At 44.1% G+C, this 19,285-nt stretch overlaps 1 protein-coding gene across 1 annotated transcript in view; it reads left to right on the forward strand.

Moving 5' to 3' along the window:
* The first annotated feature begins 359 nt into the window (after positions 1-359).
* Positions 360-19,285, forward strand: part of LOC124711197 (lysosome membrane protein 2-like) — a 222,793-nt gene continuing 203,867 nt past the window's right edge. The window contains exon 1 of the mRNA XM_047241127.1: positions 360-527. Coding sequence (XP_047097083.1) covers positions 431-527 — 97 coding nt within the window. The 5' untranslated portion in view covers positions 360-430. The remainder of the gene's footprint in view (positions 528-19,285) is intronic.

A 19,285-nucleotide genomic window follows, 5' to 3' on the forward strand; every position in this document is an offset into this window, starting at 1 on the left:
CCACCCCGTAGGTATCTCGGACTCGTGCGGTTTTTGCGCGTGAGGTTAGGTCCGTGTGCGCCATGAACAACAATTCGCCAGTGTTGCAGGCACCGCTGCGCACCACTCAGTGTCAAGGTCGAGCGCACGGCGCGACCTCTAGCACCCGCGATCCGCGGAGACCTGAAGGTTATGGGCGCGCTGCAGAAATAGTGAGGTCCGGGGGTGGCGACCGAGTTGCCGGACGCCGCCGAATGGCAATAACAGGAGCGATAAACAGACGCTGCGGCAGCCAATAGTTCGACAACGATGTGGCGTGTTGGCGGCGGGAGGTGCGATAACCCCGGGACCGATACGCGAGGCGGGCGGAGCGGCGCGGAGCTGTGGCGAGTCTTCTCCGGGACGGAACGTACAGCAGCCGACTGCTCTGCTCCGCTGCGTTACCCGAGACATGTCGGCAGCGAGAGCCGACTCCGCCGCTGCGGCTGCCAACTACTCCCACGGCCGCGTGCGCAAGAGGGCTCCTCCGGGCCGACCCCTCGTCTGTCGTGAGTACCGCAGCCTTCATACTCTCCTGTACTCCCCAGAGCGAGTGATCTGACAGCGGCGTGTAACTAGTGACCTACGTATGGACTCCTCAGTGCACGGCGTGCTCGCTGCATTTTCTATAATACTATACAGGGTGTTACAAAAAGGTACGGCCAAACTTTCAGGAAACATTCCTCACACACAAGTAAAGAAAAGATGTTAATTGGACATGTGTCCGGAAACGCTTAATTTCCATGTTAGAGCTCATTTTAGTTTCGTCAGTATGTACTGTACTTCCTCGATTCACCGCCAGTTGGCCCAATTGAAGGAAGGTAATGTTGACTTCGGTGCTTGTGTTTACATGCGACTCATTGCTCTACGGTACTAGCATCAAGCATGTCAGTACGTAGCATCAACAGGTTAGTGTTCATCACGAACGTGGTTTTGCAGTCAGTGCAATGTTTACAAATGCGGAGTTGGCAGATGCCCATTTCATGTATGGATTAGCACGGGGCAATAGCCGTGGCGCGGTACGTTTGTATCGAGACAGATTTCCAGAACGAAGGTGTCCCGACAGGAAGACGTTCGAAGCAATTGATCGGCGTCTTAGGGAGCACGGAACATTCCAGCCTATGACTCGCGACTGGGGAAGACCTAGAAAGACGAGGAGACCTGCAATGGACGAGGCAATTCTTCATGCAGTTGACGATAACGCTAATGTCAGCGTCAGAGAAGTTGCTGCTGTACAAGGTAACGTTGACCACGTCACTGTATTGAAAGTGCTACGGGAGAACCAGTTGTTTCCGTACCATGTACAGCATGTGCAGGCACTATCAGCAGCTGATTGTCCTCCACGGTTACACTTCTGCGAATGGTTCATCCAACAATGTGTCAATCCTCATTTCAGTGCAAACGTTCTCTTTACGGATGAGGCTTCATTCCAACATGATCAAATTGTAAATTTCCACAATCAACATGTGTGGGCTGACGAGAATCCGCACGCAATTGTGCAATCACGTCATCAACACAGATTTTCTGTGAACGTTTGGGCACGCATTGTTGGTGATGTCTTGATTGGGCCCCATGTTCTTCCACCTACGCTCAATGGAGCACGTTATCATGATTTCGTACGGGATACTCTACCTGTGCTGCTAGAACATGTGCCTTTACAAGTACGACACAACATGTGGTTCATGCACGATAGAGCTCCTGCACATTTCAGTCGAAGTGTTCGTACGGTTCTCAACAACAGATTCGGTGACCGATGGATTAGTAGAGGCGGACCAATTCCATGGCCTCCATGCTCTCCTAACCTCAACCCTCTTGACTTTAATTTATGGAGGCATTTGAAAGCTCTTGTCTACGTAACCCCGGTACCAAATGTAGAGACTCTTCGTGCTCGTATTGTGGACGGCTGTGATACAATACGCCATTCTCCAGGGCTGCATCAGCGCATCAGGGATTCCATGCGACGGAGGGTGGATGCATGTATCCTCGCTAACGGAGGACATTTTGAACATTTCCTATAACAAAGTGTTTGAAGTCACGCTGGTACGTTCTGTTGCTGTGTGTTTCCATTCCATGATTAATGTGATTTGAAGAGACGTAATAAAATGAGCTCTAACGTGGAAAGTAAGCGTTTCCGGACACATGTACACATAACATATTTTCTTTTTTTGTGTGCGAGGAATGTTTCCTGAAAGTTTGGCCGTACCTTTTTGTAACACCCTGTATACCAGTGTTGTTGACAGTAAGGTATCAAGATGGCGCCGACCGCCGTGACTTTACGCAGCGTCGCAGTTTCTAATGTCGAAGGTCACATGTCCAAATCTCACTTGGAGAATATTAAAGGAGGAGGAGGAGGGGAGTTTCACTGTGAATGTGATGTTTTTTCTGTATCCTGCAAATATACAGAATGCGAAATTAGTCTAAGCAAAGCAATAATTAAAATAAACAATACAATAGATGGTGAGTGTATTCAAAGATGACTCGATTATAAATCTGGAGTACCTGCCGTAAGGGCTTAGGGGTCAAACACCACATTAAATAGTAATCTAATATATAAAAATGATTTTATTTCTTCGTCTTCTATGTGTCCCTGTACTATTCACCAGGTTACGATGAAACAGAGGTGAGTTGTTGCGCTCACGCCTGCGAAGGTTTCTGTGTGAGTAAGAATCACTTACCGCCCATAAAGGTGCGTGTCAAAAGGTGGTGGACTAGAAGCTTAACTCGGGCACTTTTAGGGCAATTTCAGTCAAATTTTGTGTGTAAATGCTTCGTTATGTGTATAATTATTTATAAGAAAACATTGTGGCGGTAATATGCCACAGGGAAGTGTTACGGGACCATTGCTTTTCACCTGTAGATAGTGTCGGAGGTTCCATGCGGCTTTTCGCGGATGATGCTGTAGTCAACAGAGAAGTTGCAGCATTAGAAAATTGCAGCGAAATGCAGGAATATCTGCAGCGGTTAGGCACTTGGTGCAGGGAGTGGCAACTGACCCTTAACATAGACAAGTGAAACGTATTGCGAATACATAGGAAGAAGGATCCTTTATTGTATGATTATATGATAGCGGAACAAACAATGGTAGCAGTTACTTCTGTAAAATATCTGGGAGTATGCGTGCGGAACGATTTGAAGTGGAATGATCATATAAAATTAATTGTTGGCAAGGCGGGTGCCAGGTTGAGATTCATTGGGGGAGTCCTGAGAAAAAGTAGTCCATCAACAAAGGAGGTGGCTTACAAAACGCTCGTTCGACCTATACGAGTACTTAAGTATTGCTCATCAGTGTGGGATCCGTGCCAGATCGGGTTGACAGAGGAGATAGAGAAGATTCAAAGAAGAGCGGCCCGTTTCGTCACAGGGTTATTTGGTAAGCGTGATAGAGTTACAGAGATGTTTAGGAAACTCAAGTGGCAGACCCTGCAAGAGAGGCGCTCTGCATCGCGGTATAGCTTGCTGTCCATGTTTCGAGAGGATGCGTTTCTGGATGAGGTATCGAATATATTGCTTCCCCCTACTTATACCTCCCGAGGAGATCACGAATGTAAAATTATGGAGATTCGAGCGCGCACGGAGGCTTTCCGTCAGTCGTTCTTCCCGCGAACCATACGCCACTGGAACAGGAAAGGGAAGTAATGACAGTGGCACGTAAAGTGCCCTCCACTACACACCGTTGGGTGGCTTGCGGAGTATAGATGTAGATGTAGATGTAGTCACTCCTGAAGATGGGAGTGAGTGTGAGAAGATGTGACAGGTAAAAGTATTCGATATCGACCGATATTAGTGTGAAGTCGATAGTTTCCTGTTTCGCTAGTCTTATCAGTGACAGTCTTGACGAATTTCCACCCCTAGAGTTGCAGGTACAAAAAAATGGCTCTGAGCACTACGGGACTTAACATCTATTGTCATCAGTCCCCTAGAACTTAGAACTACTTAAACCTAACTAATCTAAGGACATCACACAACAACCAGTCATCACGAGGCAGAGAAAATCCGTGACCCCGCCGGGAATCGAACCCGGGAACCCGGGCGCGGGAAGTGAGAACGCGTTGCAGGTAGAGCGGTTGCAAAGACAGGGAGCTACCGACGTAGCCTATATCTGTAACTCCTGAAAGAATGTCTACCAGAATTGGCACAGATACCAGTTGCTGTCGAAACAAAATATATTTCACTTCCACTAAACTTTTGTGTCATGGTTTCATCGGTAGAAGAATTAGTTAAGAAACTTTCCCCATAAATTGTCGCCAAGTACGGAAATCACGTACGGCTTTTCCAACGTACCAGTTTGGAAAGAATAAACACCAACGTCAATGCAACCAGTTGCGCAATCAAGAAACAAATTGTGGGCGAGTCTGTCACCTAAAAACGATTGACAGCCCCATGAATGCCGATGAAATTTTAAATTATTTAGCTGAGCTCCACCAGCCTGTCACTGGAGATCGGCACACCAGTATTTCTTTTGCGCAACATTAATCCACCACAGCTGTGCAATGGAATCAGGCTCCCTTTCAAAAAACTGATATCAAACGCCATTGAAGCGCCACTTCTTAATGGCGAGTCGAAAGCAGAAAATGTGCTGCTTCCCTATATTCCCAGCGTTTCCACCGACATGCCATTTGATTTCAAACGACTGCATTTCCCCGTTTCCTTTAGTTCTCAATTACCATAAAAAAGGCGCAAGGTCAATCTCTCCAAGTGTCTGCATTAAATCTTGAATATCCATGCATTTTTCATATCCTGTAAATTGATTCTTTTACATTGCCTCGAAAAAAGAAATGGTCAAATGAGCTACGGAACATGTTGCTAATTAACTAACATGATTAATTATATGTTCCGTTTTCATTAGAGCGAGAGCCGAAAAAATCGTTTTTGCAGAAGATGGAAAACTCAAAAATATTGTATATCCCAAAGCACTTGAATAATATTTTTCAAAGTGAATTAAATGCACAAGATATCACTTTCTTTCATTTATTTTGTACATGTAAATGTGTTTGCTCTGTAAATGTGTACCTACATAGAAAGAAAAAGAAGCCCTGCTATGCATGCCGGGCTCAGATAGAAATAATCGTAATCGTAACAATAAAACAAACTGGCTGCTGCCAGTCTTAGTTTCAGACAAGACCAGAGTTGATGATATTGGTTCAATACAGTCGGAACTTGACATTGGAAATTTGTTTTGGGAATGGTCTAGTTGTCTGTGGAAACAAGGTGTGAAGGTACAGCAGAGTTTCCAACATACCTTCGTGGATGTCAGAATGATCTACATCGCTTGGAATGGCCAACATATCGCTCGGGCTTACATACATTTAATAACAAAGATCTCACACAACGGAGAAGCAACAGGACAGCGGTGACACTAGCAAACATGAGACATGGGTGTTGTATCTCACAAAAGATAACAAACGGAGTGATCATCTAATTACGAAATGAATTAATCCCTGTTTATTATAAAGTTCGCTGATGACACAAATGAATTACAGATTTTTAAAAGACATGTTAGATCACCAGAAATGGAGACAATAAGAAAATTGACAACTGTTGACATGGGATAGTGCTAATCTAGCACTTGAATATTCCGGTAAAGATTGGATAGTTTAGGTGAATCAGACAAGACCTAATCTACGCATATATCATAGATAGATAAATCTGTGTTGGGCAGGTGCTGATCACAAGAGTCCTCCAGAAGAATGAAAAAAACTGTACAAGCTATCAACATTTCTGACTGAGCCTTGAACGAGCCTTCATTCACTCGAGAAAAGTATTAAATTCGTGAAATGTGGTTACACTAACAATACAGTTACAAATGCACGGCATTTCTCATACCCTGCTCGCTAAGATGCGTTTTCTCAACGACATTCAGCACTCAGCCGTATGAAGCGTAGTGAGTACGGTGACCTGTCACAGATGCGATACATCAACTCTCTATCAGGTCAGCGGACGATATTCCCTTCAAGGTCCTCAGGCAAAGTCTCCCCCTCCGCATCCCAAACAGAAGTACCATCTCCTCCCTTCAAGTCAGAGAATCCCGTGTGCCAATAACAAAGGCTCTGCAGGGTGCGATTCTAGGCGCTACAGTCTGGAACCGCGCGACCGCTACGGTCGCAAGTTCGAATCCTGCCTCGGGCATGGATGTGTGTGATGTACTCAAGTTAGTTAGGTTTAAGTAGTTCTAAGTTCTAGGGGACTGATGACCTCAGAATTTAAGTCCCATAGTGCTCAGAGCCATTTGAACGATTTTCAGGGTGCTGGACAATGATACTTTTGTGACAATTCTTTGCCCCCCTAGTAAAGATTTCACAATACTGAGCAATCGTTACTCACCCATACATGCAGTTCTTAACCAGTTCTGTGTTACTCTCCCACTCCGCAACTATACTACTCGAGCCAATACAATCTCTGGTGGCCTGAACTCCTACTTTTCTGTTTATATGTATATATATTAACGAATGAGGAACCTTCTCACAACTCTTCAGGCCAGGGGTTATTCAACCCATGGAAAACGGCGCCGAGAAATCGGCCCATCGCATTACAAAGAGAAAGGAATCGCTGTCTACAATGAAGGTCTCTCGCTTCTCACGCAATGCGATCTTTATCTAACTTCCCAGAAGACGACCTATCAGCGAAGAAAACAAGGGGTCTTTGGAGCATGTTTTTTGCGTATGGCACAGCTTGTATACTGTCTAGTCACATTAATCTGACCACCTGTGTCATACGTTGTACTGTGCTGCTGTTAAAATGCTGAATAACCACCTGGTGCAGTGCGAGACGTGCGGGAAGGAAGGTACCGACACGAATGTGGAGCCGTGCCAACTCCTGTGCAGAGGCTAAATGTGCCAGGTCTCTCGACTGAGAATCGATAACCTGAACAGCCCGATCGAGGGGGTCCCACAGAGTCTAAATTGGGTTTGAATACGCATAATTTGGTGGCCATGGGAGTACAGTAAACTCATTCTGGTGCTATTCGAACCATGCTCGAACAATGTGAAGTGAGTGACAAGTTGCACTTTCCTGCTGGAAAATGCCATTGTGCCGAGGTAAAACAAAACCACATGTGGGTGTGGTAATAGTCCCAAAGGACACGTGCATACTGTAGTTGATCCGTTGGATTTTCCAGAATGGCGAGATCTTCGAGGCAATGCCACAAAACGTTCCACGCAGCATTACGCTCCCTTCTGGTAGCAGGGTGTATTAAAATACACTATTATACACATTCTCTAATTAATAGTGTATTTTAATACGACAGTGTGCCATCTTACGCAATTTATAACACTTGTAAGTAAGCATTGCAAATATGGATTCTTATACGGTTATATCACTCGTTATGTATTTCACTGTTATTGTCTAACCTGCTTTCAGAAAACCCTTGATAATGCCACTTTGAAGCCTAAATCATGATTGTGTAAGTGTAAATGTAACACTTTAAATAAACAATAGTCTAATGGCGGTACTGACTTTAAAGAAATATATTATGACTGTAGCCCCGCAGTATGCAAAAATCTTCCTCCACTGTACGTATTACACAATACTGTGATTCTGTTTCATATCCTACCCCACTTTTTCCTGAAGCCCAGTAAGGCTATCATCCGGCACCGTCGAAAAGCATCTACATCTCCTTACTTCTTGTTTGCCACTACACATGATGGAATGTAACATTTTCCAGACGTTCGCCTAACCCAAACCATTCTATCGGATTTCCACATGGTATAGCATTATTCATTATTCCAAATCACTCGCTTGCAGTCATCCAATGTCCGGGAGCGTTGCTCTTTTCACCAAATCGAGCGTCCCTTAGCATTGGCTACACAAATGTATGGTTTATGAGCAGACGCTGGACAGCTGTATCCCATTCTTTTAACTACCTACGCGCAGTCGTTGTTCAACCTGGACTGCTGGTAGTACTTCGGAAATCATGCGTGGTTGCTTCCACTGATGTCATGCAATTTTTTGTAGAACCACCCTCCGCGATGTTCGACTGTCCCCGTCCGTCAACACATGCGATCTGCCTGGTCTTGGGATAACTGTGAGTTTTCTTCGAGTTTCCACCTCACAGTCACAGCACCAACAATGGACTTGGGCATCCTTAGAAGGGCTGAAATGTTTTTGATGGATGTGCTAATCAGGTGACGTCCAATGACCAGTATACGTCAATAAGCTGTCTTGACCGACGTATTGTGCTGTACTCTACTGAGAACACAATTCTCTCGCCTCATTTTATACTGGCGGGTGTCCGCACCTCTTGGTCGTGTGGTAGCGTTCTCGCTTCCCACGCCCGGGTTCCCGGGTTCGATTCCCGGCGGGGTCAGGCATTTTCTCTGCCTCGTGATGACTGGGTGTTGTGTGATCTCTTTAGGTTAGTTAGGTTAAAGTAGTTCTAAGTTCTATGGGACTGATGACCATAGATGTTAAGTCCCATAATGCTCAGAGCCATTTGAACCATTTTTTTTACTGGCGGGGCCGTCTCTGGTGACATCTAGTGGTCAATCCCGCAGTACATAGGGGCGACCGGATACTTCTGATCAGATATTTTGTTACTGTTTTTACCTTAGAACAGCCTCTATGCAGCTAATTAAGGACACTATTTGTTTTGCTAAACACGCCTCTCCTCCTTTAAGGCAGCACTACTGTCTGAGGGCGCTGACATCGCTCTGGTTCACAAGCAGTACAACAAAAACGCATACAGAGCAATATCATCACATTCAGCCACTGAAGATATCTTAATAAATTGCCGCGAAACGCGTCTGAAAAAACAAATATTGTGTTTATTTAGCTGTATACAGGCAGTCTTAACCTAAAAGCATTCATACAATCTTTTCTAAGCAACTCCATCAATACTTTGACCTCTGTTCCGTCTGGGAACCGACCGGATAAATGTGAGATAATCTTCGCTTAAAAGAGTGTTAAATGGAGAAGCCAAAGACGTAATATTTTGCAAAGTAAATGAATTTGGGAAGGCTTAGTGGCAAGTAAACGATAAATTCACCAACTGCTTCGACCTCCAACCTGGAGGACCACTAAATTTTTTTTCAATGGTTTCTTCCTTTAGAAGTAGTCCAAACCTGAAACTGCATGGTTGAAAATGTTAGTTTTGGTCTGCCTCAGATGTTTTATTTCCCCAGTACTCCCCGTATAACGGGGGATGTTCCCCTATCTGCCATCTGAGTTTGGCTCCAATTGGGAGACTAACAACTGGAGTTTATTTAATGGAATTCTCCGCTATTAGCACATTCGAACTGATGCTATATGTAGAATATTTAAAACAATAGTCAGGAGCACTAATACATATGGTTCAGAGAGTTTGGATGATGACATGGTAACCAAACTCAAAATTAGTAGCTACAAAGATGAGTTTGTGCAGACAATCATCAGTGATAGAAGGAAAAGAAGAAAGAAAAGTTGAAGCAATTAGAGACAAAATGAATGTCGAAAATTAGGTTATTGATTTTATGTCCACGGAACGTAGGAAGAAAAGCTGCCAAAGTGTGTAATGGACTGGATTCCAAATAGAAGTAGGAAAAGGGACGACCGCCTAATAGTTGCGTCAAGGGGATTTTGTCATTAATATTGGAGAAGAATATTTCTGCACAGCTATAGGGGAATACAGAAGAACGGAGAAAAAAATTAGACACAACCTATATAGGGTGTTAGAAAAAATATTCCGTATTTTGCAGGACCAAAACGAGGTAAAAAAGTCCAGCAAACAAAGGCCCTAAAATGTGTACCTTAATATATATAAGTACCGTTATTTTAAATTAATGGATGGGCAGGAATAACTGGCGACAGACTAATAGAACCTTACATATTACCAAACAGGCTGACTGGTGCCTAGTAAGCATCTTGCCTGTCCTGCTAGAGGAGGCATCGTTCCGGCAACGGCTGGAGGTTTCATTCACACACGATGGAGCACCATCCCAATTTCCCAGACATATGCGAGAACAAATCATACAGACATTAAATCGGCCATGAATTAATTTTTCGGTGATCTCCAGTATGTTGGCCATCTCGTTCACTGATCTCAATCCCTTGGATTTTTCATTCTGGGGATACTTGGAATTTTGGGTGTAACCAAGTCCGTTTAACGAGCTACAGGAAAGTATCATCAAGGCCTTCCAGTACAGCAGCGAACAGCTCTTAAGGTATGCATTTTAGAGCCCATTTTTACTGGGCATTTTTTCATGTATTCGTGCGTGCTGTCACCTCTTAAAATATGGAATATTTTTTAATTACTCTGTATAGGTGTAAACGTTGTTAAATCAGAAATAATGTTTTTAAATTTCTCTTTTTGGGTGTTTATCACGTAACCTGTTGCTTAATGTCACTCACAAAATTGTGGGCAACATCACCTGCAGACAAAAGTAGGCACATTCATATCTTAAATCGTACTCACACTCAAAGTTCACTTCTTCATTTGTTTCATTACTTCAATACGTCGATAATTTTTTCAGCCGTTAAGGGCCCTAACATGACAAATTATCAGACGAAAAGACAGACATCGCCCACGTCATATCTCCAGGGTTCGTGCCGTATTGTTCAGACTGAAAAAGCTGATAAAACGTTTGCAGCGTCAAATTAAACTGTTCGAGCCTAGGAAAAACAAGGAAGGGGAAAAAGTACGAGCTGACAGTGTATTTGTAAACAAGGAATGTTAATTAGTGCAGCGACATGAAAAACATGTTTTTATACATGGAACAGAATAAAGTAGATGGCTTCGCCACTACCTCCAAGGAGTAATCTTCCCTGTCGGTTTCTCAAAACAAACAACAGTGCTGACCAAAAGTATTTGGCTTGATCGTCCAAGAGGAAGCAAACGTCGTCAGTTAGGGCTTTCAAGATTTCAAATAACAAAACGTGATTTTTTCCCTGATCACTTTGAAGAGAAGCTATGGTTCATAAGCTTTCATTAGGAGAAAAGGAAAATTCGGTACGATCGCACCGGCTTGCTAGCTGCATACCCTGTACCTTAATGTCGTGTATTTTCTAGCCGTTGAAATCTTAGAATTTTTTTTACGTACTCTTTTCTCACAATGTGACCTTGTTGCAAACTGCAAAATTAATTAAAGACATGGAATTAAAATGAATACTAATCTAAATTGTGAGTGTGAACAAAGGTATTAATCTAGCACGTTATTGCACTGGAATTACGTGTCCATTCGGTTATACCTCTTTTTGTCTAGATGAAGAGACTAACAGTAGTCTCGCATCATATTTGTTTTCCAGCGACTCTGGTACCGCATTTCCATCATTTTGATAACTTAATGAAAGCTTTCGCCTTGTTCTCCACTACCACTGTCCAACTTTTTAAGAAAAATACGAGGTGAATGTTCAGAAATTCAATCTTACGCTCATCAAAAAACCTCACAGCTTGAACATTCAAGAATGTTGCTTACAACAGAAGTAAAGTATGGGACTTTTTGCTGCCTAAAAACTTACTACGACCTCCTTGAATAGTTCGTAAGCCTACCTGAAACTCACGATCATTTCCATTTCGAATTTGGGTCCGAACGGCATTTTTCAAAGGTCCAACAGCCACGACTTCAGTTTCATTTCTCACACGTGAAGAAACTTCTAACAGAGATATTTCAAACATTCTCAAAAAATGATTAAGGCTTTCACAAAGTGTTTCATTAGGCCCATCTTGTACGTAAAGGGGCTAATATAATTTTTTGTACTAGTTATCTTGGAAGAAACGGTACTAAGTGATGCGTGACTGCTTTTCATGGTGAATCTTGCCCACTGTATTGTGTTTTTCGAAAGTAATAGATTGGAAACAAATACGAGATTGAACTTAATTTTCTGGACAATCTGCGAAATATTCACAGGCCTACGATTTCGTCTTCGTTGCCATCAACATACACTGCAGATATAACATTTAGTGCAGCCTTTCCCTGGCAAAAGAATGATAACAGCTCCAGTTAAATGGTAGAATTTTCCTCGAATGTTTTTTGGAGATACAGAGCCACCAAGTTGCACGTTGCAATGAAGAGAAGGCCACACCACTCTTTATGACTCTGCATATTGGATCATTCCGCAGGACGCCCGAGCCTCTTGTACACAGACTATCGGAATGCCACGAAATTGTGACGTCAGACGCGTGTTAACATTCGCGAGAGTTTCATGGGCTTTCCATCATGAGAAATACATCGAGAAGTTCTACACTGAAGTGCCGAAGAAACTCGTATAGGCAGAGATATGTAAACAGGCAGAATACCGCGCAGCGACCGGCAATGCTCATATAAGACAACAGTTGTTAGACCGGTTACTGCTGCTGCAATGGCAGATTATGAAAAGTTAAGTGAGTTTGAACCTGGTGTTGCAGTCGACGCACGAGCGATGGAACACAGCATGTCCATGGTAGCTATGGAGTGATTTTCCGGTACGACCGTTTCAAGATTGTGCCGCGAATATCAGGAATCCGGTAAAACATCAAATCTCCAGCATCACTGCGACAGGAACAAGATCCTGCAAGAACGGGACCAACGACAACTGAAGAGAATCGTTCAGCGTGACAGAAATGCAACCCTTCCGCAAATTGCTACAGATTTCAAGGCTGAGCCACCAACAAGTGTCAGCATGCGAAACATTCAACGAAACATCATCGATACGGGCTTTCGGAGCCGTAGGCCCACTCGTGTACCCTTGATGACTGCACGAGACAAAGCTTTACACCTCGCCTGGGTCCGTTAACACCACCATTGTACTGATGATGACTGGAAACATGTTACCTGATCGGACGAGTTTCGTTTCAAATTGTATCGAGCGGATGGAGATGTACGGGCATGGAGACAACCTAATGAATCCATGGACCCTACATGTCAGCAGGGGAATGATCAAGCTGGTAGAGGCTCTGTAATGGTGTGGGGTGCATGCAGTTAGAGTGATAAGGGACCCCTGATACGTCTAGATACGACTCTGTAAGGTGACACGTACGTAAGCATCCTGTCTGATCACCTGCATCCATTCATGTCCATTATGCATTACGGCGGACTTGGGCAATTCCAGCAGGACAATGCGACACCCCACAAGTCCACAACTGCTACAGAGTGGCTGCAGGAAAACTCTCTTGAGTTGAAACACTCCGCTGGACGCATTATTGATTATTGAGCATATCTGGGATGCCTTGCGACTTGCTGTTTAGAAGAGATCTCCACCCCCTGGAAGTTTTACTGATTTATGGACAGAACTGCAGGATTCATGGAGTCAATTCCCTTCAGCACTACTTCAGGCGTTAGTCGAATCCAAGCCAAGTCGAGTTGCGGCACTCCTGCTTGCTCGCGGGGCCCTACACGAAATTAGGCAGGTTTACCAATTTCTTTGGTTCTTCAGTGTAATTTCCCGTCCCTACCTTAGTGCCGACACGGAAACGCTGCATGAGCCGGCATTATGCAGGGGTCCTGTTGTGGGCAATAGAAGAGCCAGTGACGTGCCATGCTGCGAAAACCGTAGCGTGTGCAAGTAGCCAAAGGTGTGGGTATCTTCACTGCATAAATCGATCGCCAAGTTGACAACTCTGTATCCTGAAAACCAGAATAATTCTCCTGTGACACACTGGTGAAGGAACGAGGTCAGATACGCGGCAGGGCTTGTCATGTCGAGTGCATTTAGAAAAAACCAAGTGCAATTATCGAAACAGAACAAACACGCCGCCTTGTGCTTGTGTATCACTGCCTCCTAAGGTACATTCCGCGTGTTCGAACTGTGACCCTAGTATGTTTGTACTGGGTGGCTATACACAGTAATTAAAGTGCAGCAGCTACTCATGGAGTCCCAGTGTGGGTTATAATTATCATGTCGTAGCGAAACTTGGTAGACATGCTAAAGCGAAAATGCGGAACCGATTTACGCTGGAAAAAATTAGTTGTAATTTTGGACACCAGGTGCAAATCTGGCACAGACAGCATCTTGTTGACGTCTCTGATGCTCGTATTAAACAAACTATGTAAAAGGCGGTTAATAATAGAATCAACATTACACCTTTCTCCCTTGTCTGACTTTTTCTGCCCACGTCTCATTCTAACCCATTACGTATGGAAACATTTCTATACGTGTTCCTTGCTGTCACAACCAAATCGGAACTAATTTTTTCCTGCGTAAATTTGTTTTGCATCAACGCATTAGAATATGTACCCCAAGCTTCGCTGCCATACGACAATTACTGGACCTCTGTGACTAGCTGCACTTTGCTTGTAACCACGTTATAACCATCCGGTACTACAAAGTTTTGAAGCGAAGCCCCTTCTGCGTCCATTGCTTCAGGTTGGCTGGTTCTGGGTGAAGTGTTACTTGTGTGGGAAGCTGTGGTGTGGGACCTCCCGAAATGCACCGAGTGCAGAGTCAACAGTGGTTACTCAGCAGTAACATTCTGTATTAGCTGGTGCCTTCAATGCTAGTGGCCCAAAAGCTGGTTGCGTCTAGTAGGTAGCCTATGACATCCCCTGCTGAGACAGCGGTGGCTGGTGCCGGTTCAAAATGGTTCAATGGCTCTGAGCACTATGGGACTTAACATCTATGGTCATCAGTCCCCTAGAACTTAGAACTACTTAAACCTAACTAACCTAAGGACAGCACACAACACCCAGCCATCACGAGGCAGAGAAAATCCCTGACCCCGCCGGGAATCGAACCCGGGAACCCGGGCGTGGTAAACGGCTGGTGCCGGAAGTGGCCTTGTTGACACAAGTCGTCTCTTCATCTACATCCACATCTACATCTACATCTCGCTGCCATAAGCCCAAGCCAGGTGACGGAATACCGCTGGCGTCGGTGATTCTGACGGGAAGTGTGCAGCCCCCCTCCCCACCCCCCTCCTCACCCCCTTCCCGTCGAATCTAGAATTATCAGAGACTGCCTGGAACTCAGATGCACTCACTGGGCAACCTCGCCTCGGCAGACCCAATTTGAAGCTCGGAACCATCAGAGCTGTCTGACAGCTTATAAACCACCAGCTTCGCCTAGTTGTTGACGCTATTCTATGAGGCTGGAATAGCTTAGTCTCAAATCACGTCGATGAATAGTATCGTATCATTGTCATCCTTTCACCTTGAATTTTAATTCCATTCGTGAATCTTTCTTTTATTTCCATCGTTGCCCTTTTCTACCTTGTGTACGCGGTACTACCGCCATATTTATATGTGTTTACCTTGGTCACCTCAGAGTATATCAGACGATAACTGAGTGAGACGAAAGCCGGTTAAGTCAATTATTATCCGCAATTTAGTTGTATTTTTATTTATTTTGGTAGTACTGTCGTTTTATGTTCATGACGCATGCTTTGTTTATTTGTTGTTTGCGATTTTCAAGCTGCTAGGTTAGTTTCGTTATCGCTGCCGTGCTGTTAATCATGGTTGCTCCGCTGTCTATTTGCACCGAAGAAGAGCAACGTTCAGTGATCCGTTTCTTGTGGTCAGAAGGCGTCTCAGAAGCCGAAATTCATAGACGACTTTCGGTACAGTACGAGAACACTGTTTAGCCACAACGGAGTGTCTACGAATGGATTGAAAACATCCGAAATGGTCACACAAGTGACACGATGAAGGAGCCGGACGACCGTTTACCGCCACAAATGAAGAAACCATTGAGCGTTCACGTGAAATGATTCTCTTAGACAGACGATTAACTGTTGACGAAGTGGCACATCGTCCGCAAATAAGTCATGGTTCCACCTACGAAATCATCCACAACAGACTTGGGTTTCATAAAGTTTGTGCAAGATGGGTCCCAAAACAACTCACTGAGTTGCATAAACAAACGCGCTTGGACATCTGCAAAAAACATTTGGATCGCTATGGTAACGAAGGGAAAAACTTCTTAGACAGGATCATTACTCGTAACGGAACATGCATCCATAATTACGGGATGGAGAGTAAACGGCAGAGTATGGAAAGGGAACATCCAAATTCGTCGCGCAAGAAAAAGTTCAGGACCCAACCGTCCGCTGGAAAACTGATGCATATGGTTTTTTGGGACGCACAAGGTCCAGTACTGGAACATCATAGGGAAAGGGGCACAACAATAAACAGTGTACGTTACAGTGAAAGGTGTAGTGTTGTTGCACGACAATGCCCGTCCGCATACTGCTGCCCACACTGCTGAAACGCTACAGAAACTCAAATTTGAAGTACTGGATCATCCTTCATATAGTCCCGATCTTGCTTCTTCTGACTGTCACTTGTTAGGTCCACTCAAACAGGTATTAAGGGGCCGTCGATATGGCTCGGACGAAGCAGTGAAAGAAGCAGTGCATTCCTGGCTCGCAGCTCAACTGAGAACCTTCTTTTATGAGGGCATCAGGAAGCTTGTACAACAATGGACCAAGTGCGTTGAAACGCAAGGAGACTATGTCGAAAAATGAAGTTCTTGTAGTTTCCTATTTGATTACAACAAAATTTTATAACTACTTTGAGGATAATAATTGACTTACCCTCGTACATCAGTAGAGTGTAACATTCGCATTTCGTTTTTCTTAAACACGAAATTTTTTCTACCCGAAAGGCCGACTGGAGTGGCCGAGCGGTTCTAGGCGCTACAGTCTGGAACCGCCCTAACGCTACGGTCGCAGGTTCGAATCCTGCCTCGGGAATGGATGTGTGTGATGTCCTTAGGTTAGTTAGGTTTAAGTAGTTCTAAGTTCTACGGGACTGATGACCTTAGAAGTTAAGTCCCATAGTGCTCAGAGCCATTTTGTTGTATCAGACAACAAACGGCGCCTCTGTAATGACAAATTGTTAGTCGCGGTCATAACGGTGTTTCTGCGTAGCTGTGCGACCATTATATTGGAACCAAGTGAATTCGAACGTGGACTAATTGTTTGTGTTCGTATGGTGGATGCTTCCGTAACCCAGGCAGTCAAAATGTTTGTGATTTAAGAGGAATCGTACCAAAGATTTATACCACGGAGAAATATCGTCCGCTAAGACACAACGCGGCGAAAATTTGTGCAGTGTGATCGTGGCGGACGGGCATTGAGAAAGATTGTGAGGAAACATAAGAGGGCAGCAGTTGCAAAAATCATTGCAGACGTGAATGTCGTATTCGCAAACCCTCTCGGCAGCAAAACAACTCAAAAAGAGCTCCATAAGCAGGGAATCGCAGGGCGAGATGGAATTCCAAAACTACACATCAGTGGTGTAAAAGCCTGAAACAGGAAAACGAAGCCGTAAAACCAAGACTATGCAGCAATGGAAGAAAATCATTTTGTGGGTGAGTCTTGAGTCTTGTTTCGTACTGTTTCCAACTTAGGTCGAGTTTCCTTTCCAAAAGTGAAAAATGTCGTGGTTTCGGTGGCAATTTGGGCAGCCGTATCGTGGTATTCCATGGGTCCCACGGTTACTCCGCAATGTTGCATTACGGCTGAGGTATACGTGACCATTTTGGCTGATCAGGCCCATCACATGGAACGATGCTATGGTGGCGCTGTGTTCTAAGACGACAGGACGGCTGTACATGAAGTCTTCACGGGTTGTCAGCCGAGTAGCGCCGTCGTCTCGTAGCAACGTTTCGATGGAATGCGTCTCCATCATCTTCAGGCGAAGACAACCCGTAAAAACTTTATATATGGAATTCGCCGAGAAAGCCTGCACTCACACCACTTCGCCTGAAGATGAAAGAGACGCATTCCATTGAAACGTTGCTACGAGACGACGACGCTACTCGGCTGACAACCCGTGAAGACTTCAATATATGAAATTCGCCGAGAGAGCCTGCACTCACATATGATAGGACGGCTGCTCACACAGCTGGCTTTGTGACCACCACATCTCCTGCGACTGCCACAGTCGTCACATCTCAATATCATTGAGCTTTTATGGAATACTTCGGAGAGAAGAGTCCGTAACCTCTGTCCACCTTCGTCAGAGTTACCTGAACTTACCACTCTTTTGCAGGGAAGGTGTTATAAGATTCCCTTGAAAACGGTAAAGGATCTGTATTTGTCCATTTTAATATGACTGGAAGTTGTTTTGAATGCCAACGGTTTTTCTGCACTTTATTTTTCTCCACTCCCTGTTCACCAAAGTAACTAAGTCACTCTCCTTAAAATTAACTGATAGTCAATAAGACTACACTCTGCATATGCCTCATATTTATTTTAAATAAATAACTAAGAAAGTAATGTTGCCAAAGTTTTGTTTCGTTCAGTACAAAACCGGATCACTTATAAACAAATGAAATTACAAGAAATAAAAATGTTCAAATGTGTGTGAAATCTTATGGGACTTAACTGCGAAGGTCATCAGTCCCTAAGCGTATATACTACTTAACATAAATTATCCTAAGGACAAACACACATACCCATGCCCAAGGGAGGACTCGAACCTCCGCGGGACCAGCCGACAAGAAATAAAAATATCTCCTCTACCTGCGCTTACGACACCTTGTGTTCTTACGGTCAGTGCATACTGAGAGGCCACGCCTTGATAAGGTTTTCATTCACCTGTCGTTGACTTCTAATTGGCGTCTTCTAAAAATTTTTGAGAACGTCTCGTAGGACATGTAACTAACATTTTGTTTATCTTAGTGTACTGGCTTAGGACACGAGTTGAAGATTACGACAGAATAAACAACTAACTTACATAACACATACACAGATAACCTCACTGCTTACAAATTGCATATGGCCACTATTATATCAGATACAGCCATCTGTTTACAACAGCAGGTTACCCATTTCCCACGAACAAGAGCAGACTGTGTGCTTAATAATTAAGATTTGCGATGCTTTCGTATCCGAGAGGAACCCAATTTTTTCATGTAAGATGTTTCATGCGAGAGACAGGCTCGAATACTTACAACATTTGTGACACATTTATTGTATTTTTCAGAACCCATTAGTAAAGGAAAACCATTGTACTTACTCGGGAGAAATATGCATATTACGAGTATTTCATTACTTCGAATTCTAAGGCTATGACTTTACTTATTCTTGTTTATTAATTATGCAATTGAAATCATCCTCTTAGAGCGATTCAGCACTCTGATTGGTTTCTTTCTCTATCTACAGTTTTCACGGTAACAAGCACTCCTCAACAGTCTCCCCAAAGCATGGGCGAATGTTCGTAATGAATTTGTAAGGTAGGACGGCACAACAGCTATGAGGGTGGGTGATGATTCGTGGTTGGATAACGCAGTCGTAATTGGCACGGTAGCTCATCGTGTTCGGTTAGGGGACTGGCCACACTCTGTAATAAACTGAAGTTTGCACCGATGGATTCTGAGAGGTGTCGTGTGACATCCGCACAGAACTGCTGACGAAAAACAACGAAGAACTACGTAGTTA

Source organism: Schistocerca piceifrons, chromosome 8 (genome assembly GCF_021461385.2).
Source record: "Schistocerca piceifrons isolate TAMUIC-IGC-003096 chromosome 8, iqSchPice1.1, whole genome shotgun sequence".
Classification (NCBI taxonomy): domain Eukaryota; kingdom Metazoa; phylum Arthropoda; class Insecta; order Orthoptera; family Acrididae; genus Schistocerca; species Schistocerca piceifrons.